Source organism: Eriocheir sinensis, chromosome 63 (genome assembly GCF_024679095.1).
Source record: "Eriocheir sinensis breed Jianghai 21 chromosome 63, ASM2467909v1, whole genome shotgun sequence".
Taxonomy (NCBI): Eukaryota; Metazoa; Arthropoda; class Malacostraca; order Decapoda; family Varunidae; genus Eriocheir; species Eriocheir sinensis.
The window spans coordinates 10,237,059-10,247,058 of record NC_066571.1 but is presented as its reverse complement, the minus strand read 5'-3'; the positions used below and the strand labels follow the sequence as shown (position 1 = coordinate 10,247,058).

The window sequence follows — 10,000 nt, the reverse complement described above, 5'->3', positions numbered from 1 at the left end:
TCGTGAGTGGTCTGGGCGGCCGGTCCTCACGCCGCTCACCGCTTCCTCACTACTCCTCCGCCGAGTCGCTTTCCTCCTTCGCCGAGTCGCTAGTCAGTCCCGGCAGCTCCAGTAGCGGCGTCGCCTCCTCCTCGCTGGTGCCGGCCAAGAGCACGCCCTCCCTGCACCAGGATGCCTCGCACACCGCGGCCCACCCCAGGAACCACAGCGTGAATGTGTCCCTCCACGTGTCCAGGTGAGAAGCAAACCCCTTACCTCATGCCCTAAGTGGCTATGGGTCGTATTTTAAAACATTTCGTCGCCCAAGTTCACATATTTGACACGGCTTTCGTAGGAGCTGCAGGCCTTTCCAGGGGTAGTTTTATGACCCTGGTGGTAGTTTGACCCTTCTTCTGTGCCGTGAACCTTAAAAAACACTCATGAAAAACAGATTGATCCACTCTTTGACCTTTAGAAATAGTTGATGTGAGAAGCGGCGGTGTCTTAAAATACGGCCCTTAGTAAGGTCCGTATTCTTAAACGTATTTGGCCCCCATTACAACTGTTTTCTAAGGCCACAGTAAAGATTAACCGGGTATTCATGGGTGATTTTCCAGTTCAGGGTGCGGAGGGTGTGTGAAACTCTCTAGAATCACAAAACAGTCCAAGCATGACACTCCCAGCAACTTTCACGAGAGGCTGTTTCTGAGGCGCCGAGACGTTTAAGAATACGGGTTTAAAAGTGATGCTTAATATTTTGTGTCCACGTTCATGACCTGTTCATAAGACGTTGAATAATAGCAAATGTCCTTAATGTCAAGTGTTCTATGGTTAGTGCACTGTGAACATATTTACACTTTTAAGTTTTATGTATGTCGTATCAAATTTTATCACGTCTTTCAAACTGTATATACTAAACTTTCTGTGTGGTCAATGGCTTCAGGTCGCCATCAACAAGTCAATGAGCTAACTGTGCACGCTAATGATTGGTGATGAAAAGTGAGTGGCTGTGATTTGTGTGCGTGCGTGCGTGTGTGTGTGTCATGTGGCCCAGGTGCGTGTATCAGGTGTAGCGGTGTGTGTGTGTGTGTGTGTGTGTGTGGTGAGTGGTGTGACGCTCCCGACAGTTTCGTTTTCCGCGGCCTCGAAATGACTTAGTGCGGGTGACGTTCCCCTTTTGTTACATGACAGGTAAATGGCTTTTCACGCAGCGGCTTGCACCCTCGGCCTCCCCGCCTGGCCTACAATCCCTTCCCTCCCCTTGCCCTTACGCCTTCCTCCTCCCCCGCACCCCCCACCCCCCTCCCGCCTCCCTCGCCACCGCTCCTTCCTTATCTCACTTCCGCCGCTCATTGTCTCCCGTTTTCAGGTCAACACCCAACCTAGACGACCCGGATGATGGCGGCAGCAGCGGCGGCGCCAGCATGGTGACCAAGTCGTCCATGTATTCCTACCTGCACGGCGCCTCCACGTCCACCTCAGGCAAGGGCGGCTCAGGGGCGGCCAGCGGCAGGTACTGGGACGCCCCCGCCATGGGCTCAGACGACACGCCGGATCGGGAGGACTACGCCCACCACCTGCGGTCCTCCTACCAGATGCTCCACTCCCGCCAGCTGTCCGCCCTCAGCTCGGGCTCCGCCGGCTCCTACCACAGCCGCCAGCACTCCAACGCCTCCAACTACAGCGAGCCGGACGACCTGAGTCCCCGCAGCGACATGCACCACCACACCGCCGGCCACGCCCACCACCACCACCACCACCACCACGGCATGGACCGGGCCAGGTTCTTCTCCTACGACAACCTCGGCCCGGACGCCGCCTCCTCCTCCAGCCAGAAGTACCACGTCTCCTGGAACGTGTCCGAGCCCGACCTCACCCTCGCCCCGCCCCCGTACTCACCCCCCGGGCCGGGCTTCCAGCAAGTGGTGGGCCCCCCGGTGTCTCCTAAGGTCACCTCCCCCGCGCCCACCTCCTCCACCTCCTCCCCCACCTCCATCTCTAGCACCACCCGACACCCGGCGTCACCCCCACCGCCGCCGGTCCGTGATGCCTCTAGTCTGAAGTACATCAAGTACGGGCCGGGCCACGAGAAGTACCCGTCGTGGCCCGTGCCCGCCGCCAGCCAGGTCATGACCCTCCCCGCGGCCGCCCACGACGCCAACGTGTCCGGCCTGCCCGACTCGCCGCCCCAGTCCGCGGGGCCGCAGGGCTCGCACCGCTCCAAGTCGTGGACAGAGCAGTCCGAGTACCCCAAGGAGAAGGCCGGCGGCTACGCGCGCCCCTACCCCAACAAGAAGCCGGCCACCAACCCGCCCCCCTTCCCGCGGCAGCTCAAGACTGTGATAGAGAGGTCAGAGAAGATCCCCAAAGAGGTGTTCCACGGCAGCGGCCTCCGGGACGAGGTATTCACCTCCTCCTCTTCCTCCTCCTCCTCCAACTATTCCTTCATGGACGCCTACTACAAGCCGTCGTCTTCCCCGTACTACCCTCTCTACGACAGGGAGGGCCGCGCGCTGGACGACAAGGACTACAGCATCCCGTCGCCGCCAGAGCGTGACCTGGGCATGGGCGAGGCCTCGCTGGGCCAGGTGACGGCGGCACAACTGGAGGAGTACGTGCGGCGTTACGAGGAGTTCGGCTACACGGACCTTATCGGCACGACGCCGCTCCTGGACCAGCTGCGGCGCGAGTCCGTCATGTGGGACGGCGGCTCCGAGCGTGACTCCGGCCGAGGCGAGAGCGAGAGCGTGGCTGAGAGTGCCCGCTACAGCAACGGCCGGGAGAGCGTCACCACCGTGGTCACCAACTCGTCCTCGGCGTCGTCCTCAGAGACCCTCAAGTGGCACGGCTCCCTCTCAGATATCTCCATCATGTCCGGACACTCGCGCGACCCTCGCCAGGACCACAACATTGCCCATAGCGCGCGGGTGCAGGCGCCACAGCGTCACAACAGCGAGTCCGTGCTGTACTACGGGCCCGAGGGGCGCGGCAAGGGCCAGGGCAGCGCCAGACACAGCCACGAGGCCCGCGATCACCACCGCCGCCAGCACGCCGCGGAGCCCGGCTACCCGAGACACCCACGCGAGGGAGGCAAGTGGAGCCGCGAGGTGGTGGAGCGGAACAACGAGATGAACAACCTCAAGAAGTTCCCGTCGTACTCGTACACGCAGCCACTCTCGCAGATCACGGAGTCGCCCACGGCAGAGATGCGCGAGACGCCGCGCTCCCCGGCACGCTCCCCGCAGAGCCCAACCATCGACTTCAGCAAGCCCCCGACGGTGGCCGAGCGGATCCACGAGCTTGAGAGGCAGTCCAGGACGGCCGGGCCAGAGGGCGTGGCACGGTGGCCCCGTGACCAGAGCGGCTCGCGGGAGCGAGACCACCAGGACCACCGGAAGGCGCGGGAGGAGTCTGTGATGATGGACGCGCGAGACCAGATGGAGAAGACCGAGACGCGGTCACCGAGGGAGTCCAGCGAGACGCGGACCCACCAGCGGCGAGGGTCACGTGATTCTCAGCGAGGAGACCGTGACCTGAGGCTGGACTTCTCCGCCGCCTCCTCCAGGAAGGGCGACGCCTCCCTCCCCGGCATGGACGGCCTACGCTCCCCCACCACCCCCACCGGCTCCGTCACCGCCAACTCTTCCTCCTCCTCCTCCCGCTCCCCCACCCAGAGGGACGCCGACAACCGGGCATTCATCCACGAGAACTTCCAAAACATCCTCAATTCCTTCACGGAGGTGGACCGCTCGGACCGGGCCGGCGGCGTGTCCTACTCCTACCTGGACCCCGAGAAGCGGCGGAAGGTGCCGGACACGACGCTCAAGAGCATCCAGAAGCAGGCCGTCATGTCCTTCTACGAGCGGCACGCCGGCAGGAACCACAGCGCCGCCACGGACCTCATCTCCAGCAGTCAGTCCAGCCTCACCTCGGCCCACTCGGCACACTCGGCACACTCGGCCCAGGAAACCCCGCAGGGCAAGTGGGGCACCGCGCCGCACCCCGGTCAGGGCCAGAACCTCCGCACGGACAAGTCGGGGCGGGCCGGCAAGGGCGTGGCAAGGCTGGGGCGAGTGCCGGAAACCGAGGACGACCAGCCGCTCAGGCCCGGCCGGCGGCGGTCCTCGGGCCGCCGAGACTCCGGCAGCGAGCAAAGTGCCGAGGACGCTTCCCGGGGAGGCTCACAGAGGTCCTCGCTGGCATCTGAGTCCGCCTCCTCCAGGAGTGAGCAGCCGCCGGCTCTCCCGCAGAAACTAAGCCACCAGAGCCATCAGCAGGACGTGAGTACCCGAGCCCTCCCTTGTTGTACTGTGTGTGTGTGTGTGTGTGTGTGTGTGTGTGTGTGTGTGTGTGTGTGTGTTGACGTGGAAGCAACACTGCAACACTGAGGGAAACACAGCTGGCACTTGTCTACATAATTCTCCGTGGGAAGAGGAAAGCGGTGCCGTGGTGACCCTTGCCTCACCTCCGCCACACTCGCGCCGCGCACCAGCCGGTGCTTACGCGCCTCGACGCCTTCCTTTCCACCTTCTTTAACCGTATACCGCATTGCCTGCCTCATCAAGAGGAGGAGACGGGCACGGGTGGCGCACAAAGGCAGCCAATAGCAAAGAATCCATTCCAAGAAGCACGTATCACCCGCCATACTGGACAAACATAAACAGATAAGCAGACAAACAGACAGACAGACGGACTGTAACGATTTCCTTATCACTCATCTAAGCCGGGCGATAAATGTGTCAGCACTACTACTACTACTACTACTACTACTATTCCTACTTCTACTACTGCTACTAATACTAATACTTTTACTACTGCTACTAATACTAATACTAATACTACTTCTGCTACTACTAAAGAAGCAAAAATAACGAACAACAACAAAAATCAAAACAAGATATCGATCAAAGTACCGAAGTAACCTGAGATTCTCGTTGGCCCAGATTCTCTCTCTCTCTCTCTCTCTCTCTCTCTCTCTCTCTCTCTCTCTCTCTCTCTCTCTCTACTGGATAAAGATAAAGAAACTGATAACCACCGACACCCTTATATAGCCACGCCCTTGTCCCTCTGTACCCTTCCACACGTACCCACGCCCTCTGTACCCTACCCACGCCCAAGCCCACACATCACACTCCACCCACGCTCCCTGTACCCATTTATCATAGACCCCCCTTTGCCTCCGTTTTCTCTTTCATATATTCACTTCTACTCTTTGATAACGTGGCCATATTTGTATTGACTACTATATATACTCTACGTTATTTGTTTATACCTATTTATTATGCACTCTATGGCTCCCGTTTTCCTTCTTTGATATACCTACGTTCACTTTTTTAAGCCACACCCATATCTAAATCCTCTTCCATACCTCGTTTATCTCCTAATTAACTCCCATACCTCTTTAACTTCCTATTTTCCTTGTTTATACTCATTTATTATCCTATCCATGGCTCCGTTTTCCCCTCTTTCATGTATCTATTTTCACTCTTTCATTCCATGCTCGCTACCCGTTCTGTTTCCTCTTCTCTAACTAACTCTTGTTCTTTCGTCACAGCAGGGTTGGGCGGGCTTATTTGTTGATGTTTTTGTTCCTTGCCCTTGAGCTGCCTCCCTTGCTCTATAATAAAAATCCATATCCACTCCCATACCTCCTCTGTCTCTCCTACCTTACGCCCATACTTCCCATATCTCTTTACCAGCTGCTTTGTTTGTACTCATATCTCGACCATCTCACAGCTGTTCTATACCTTTCCTGTACGTACCTTTACCCAACGTGTAACTTGTCCGCCTACACTTTTTTCTTCTTCTCATTGTGTTTGTTTTCACTACCCACTTCAAGTTACTAATGAGAGTGGCTTAAAACTACCAAACTACCCACATGCTGTCCTGAACACCACCCATCAACCCGGACTCTACAGGAAACGGTCCAAGTGAATCAAGAAAGAGTTCCGGGGGGCAGCATGAGCCAAGAGAAGATGGCGCCACTATAAACACCTGCCTGCGCCAATACGGGCTGGGGCCGACTACCATCCAGGCCCCTCAAGCAAGCTTAATTGTGCTATAGGCGTAGACATAAAAAAAAATACTTTCTTTGCATACCGTACCAATTCCACACTTTCATCTACATCCTTTCATCCGTCTCTCTATTCAGACTTTGTAAACGCCAACCGTAGACTCTTCCTTTTTCATACTGTACCCCCTTCACACCCTATCAATCCATACGCTCTAAAGGGCTGTACTGGACTATTCTTTTCCACACTTCCCTCTACATCCATTCATCCTTCTCTCTATTCAGACTTTGTAAACGCCAACCGTAGACTCTTCCTTTTCCATACTGTACCCGATCAACACCCTGTCAATCCATACGCTCTAAAGGGCTGCCCTGGACTATTCTTTTCCACACTTCCCTCTGCATCCATTCATCCGTCTCTCTATTCACACTTTGTAAACGCCAATCGTAGACTCTTCCTTTGCATACTGTACCCGATCCACACCCTGTCAATCCATACGCTCTAAAGGGCTGCCCTGGACTATTCTTTTCCACACTTCCCTCTACATCCATTCATCCTTCTCTCTATTCACACTTTGTAAACGCCAACTTGAGACTCTTCCTCTGCATACTGTACCCGATCCACACCTTGTCAATCCATACGCTCTAAAGGGCTGCCCTGGACTATTCTTTTCCACACTTCCCTCTACATCCATTCATCCTTCTCTCTATTCACACTTTGTAAACGCCAATCGTAGACTCTTCCTTTGCATACTGTACCTGATCCACACCCTGTCAATCTATACGCTCTAAAGGGCTGCCCTGGACTATTCTTTTCCACATTTCCCTCTGCATCCATTCATCCTTCTCTCTATTCACACTTTGTAAACGCCCTCCCTATAGTCTTCCAAATATGTCGAGGCCGGTCTGGCGTAAGCTCCCGCGGGTCCTTTCCTCCCCTCTGCTCTGCCACACAGTCCCGACACCTATCTCTTCCTCTCTTATGTAAGCTGTAGGTAACACATGAGAGGAAAAACAAGGTGTTGGGACTGTGTGGCAGAGCAGAGGGGAGAAATGGACCGGCGGGAGCCAACGCCAAAACGGACAATTTGGTTTCGCTATAGACTCCTCCTCGCATACCGTACCCCATCCACACCTCTGCGCCCATTCATCCCTCTCCCTTTACCCACACGCTGTAAACCCATCACCTCATGTCAACACAATTTACATGTCAGCCACGCCCTCTTCCATTCAGGACTCCGCCTCTCCCCCATTCCTTGCTCAGCGCCCTCTTCGGCCCCTCCTCCTGCCCCTGTCCTCACCCTCGCCCACGCCCATGCCCTCTAATGCTTCCTTGCCCTACATATAATCACAGTTTTTCATCAGCACCACCGCCGCCGCCGCCACCGCCACCACCGTCGCCATTCGCCACGCCTCGCCACGCCCACTAATTTGGTCCTTTACTCCTTGTTCCCTTCATGTTTGTTGACACACTCGCTTACTCACTCACTCGCCCATGTCTAGTAGTCACAACACACGCCCTCACACACACACACACACACACACACACACACACGCACAAAGGCTTAACTAATGGTTGCAACGCTTTACCTAATGAAGTCTCGTGTGTGTGTGTGTGTGTGTGTGTGTGTGTGTGTGTGTAAGGAAAGCGATAAAGTACGAAACATTACGAGCCTGACGCAATAATGTGAAAAAAAGGAAGAGATAAGGACACACACACACACACACACACACACACACACACACACACACACACACACACACGGTAGGTAGAGAGTAAATATACAAGATCATAATGGAAGCAGTCAGTTGAAGGTCGCTGCGGCCCTAGAAGGCAGCTCCTCACACACGCCTCGCTGCCTCCCGCCGCCTCCCGCCTCACCTTCCACCTCACCTGCCCTTCGCAACCCCTCCGGGAGCCACTGTTTATCTTGGGGTCTTGGCTGGAGTCATATCTCTCTTTGTGTTACGGTAAAAGAGGCTGGACAAGAAGGACAGTATTAGTAAAAGCAAACCCACAATACGGTGAAAGAAAACATTAGATTCTTTGAAAGAGTTAAGTGTTCATCTCCTGGTCTTGCCTGAAACCTTATCTTAGTTGTGTCAGGTAAAAGAGGCAGGAGAGGAACAATATTAGTGAAAGAAAAACCCACAAACACTACAAGAAAACATTAGATTCTTGAAAGAGTTATGTCGTAGGAGCCACTGTATATCTGATGGTCTAGCCTGAAACCTTATCCCATTTTCTGTTACGTTAAAAGAGAGAGGACAAGGACAACATTAGTAAAAGAAAACGCCACAACACTCCGATCCCACTGACAGAAAACATAATATTCTTGAAAGAGTTTTAAGTCATGAGAATCACTGTTTGCCGAGCGATCTTTCCGGAAGCCCAATCTAATTTGTGTTGCAGTAAAAGAGACCGGACAAGGACAGCTGGTAAAAGAAAACGCCCACACCAAGCTAATCCCACTGAAAGAAAAAGTAAAATTCTTGGAGGAGTTCAAGTCATGGCAAGGAGGAAATACCGACAAGCCCGTCAACCGAATCTGTCCTTCCTTTTTAGGGGAATATCCTGCTGTCCTCTGTGGCGCTGTTGCTGGATTCCTTCTTTTTCTTCATTCATCCGCCTCCGCTGTTGGCTTAGTAAATTTTAGAAAGGGATGAAAGAATGAAGATATTGGTTCACTCTTGCATTTATATTTTTTTTACAGCAAAGGAGACAGCCCAAGGGAACAAAAAGCAAAAACAATAATTAAAAACAAAAGCCCGCTACTTGCATCGTACGAATCACAGCCTTACTTGAATGGATTCCAGCGACGTTTTTTTTGCTATTTTTTATTACTCTTTGTTCCTTTTTATCCTTGTAACTTTTTCCATTCCATATTTTCAAAGACCGGACAAAATCGTTTCTCTATCGCTCCGTGGTTCTGTAGTAAGTGTTCTTTTTTTTTAAGTAGATCATATGGGTTGCTGATCGGCCTATAACTGGGGTGCTGAGGGCAGGAAAAGTTAGGATGTAATTGTCTTGGAGCCTCGTTGTCAATTTTCCGCTTCGCTCGCTTCCCGGAGTTGCGGCTTCTGAACGTACTAGACGCTTTGCATATCTCAGCGCAGCGTAATACAGGTAGACGCAGGCAGACAGGTACACAGACAGGGATAAAATCGCTGTCAAGAGGGTTTTATTTTTTGCATTTTATTTACGTTCCGGATTCATATGTCAACATTATTATTATCCTTTATTTGTTCTGTCACAACTCATTCACTTTGCATGCCGATTATAATATTCGGTTTTCTATGACAAATTTATCATCACGGTTTTGTTTGGCTCCTTCCCTCAATCACTTTACATTTTATTTGCACTTCGGTTTTTCTTGTCGACATTTCCATCACGGTTTCGTTGTCTCTCCTTTACGCATTCCTTTTGTGTTGTCTTCGCGGTTCTTAATTAATCACTTACAGTCCATTATGGCAACACTTTTGTGAGGAGGACGAGAGTGGGCGTTCAAGATTAATGGATATACCCAAGGTTGAGTTGCTTTGTTTCATGTTCCCTACGTTTTTACCAACATTTAGATAGATAGAGGAGTGTTGAGAGTCTGGTAATACTGTTTAAAGGGTAGTGAAATGAGTGTTGAAAGTCCGGTAATACTCTTTTGGTTATGTTGGGTTCAGTGTTCGTGATTAATGGTTCTGTCCAAGGCTGGGAGTTACTTTATTTAGTGTTTCCATTATGATATTGTTTCCTGGCTTCTTTTTACATATCGTCATTCTTTTCGTCGCTTTCACAGTGCCCGAAGACTTGCACTCGGTTATGGTAATACTATAAAGGTCAGATTGAGTTCAGCGTTCGTGATTAATGGTTCTTTTCAAGGCTGGGAGCTCCTTTATTTAATGTTTCTATAAGGATTTTGTTTTCTACCTTCTTTTTAAATTCCCAATCATTCTTTTTATTGGTTTTCACAGTTCCTTGACTCTCTGATTTGGTCGTGGCAATACTGGTTTTTTGAG

General features: G+C 52.6%; 1 protein-coding gene across 3 annotated transcripts in view; it reads left to right on the top strand.

The window, feature by feature from the left end:
* The window catches only part of LOC126987025 (protein Shroom-like), a 106,264-nt gene that overhangs the window by 24,476 nt on the left and 71,788 nt on the right, over positions 1-10,000 (top strand). For all 3 annotated transcript variants that reach the window (XM_050843671.1, XM_050843672.1, XM_050843670.1), the window contains 2 exons: positions 1-235; positions 1,349-4,259. The exon at positions 1-235 is cut by the window's left edge. In XM_050843671.1, coding sequence (XP_050699628.1) covers positions 1,404-4,259 — 2,856 coding nt within the window. In that variant the 5' untranslated portion in view covers positions 1-235; positions 1,349-1,403. The remainder of the gene's footprint in view (positions 236-1,348; positions 4,260-10,000) is intronic.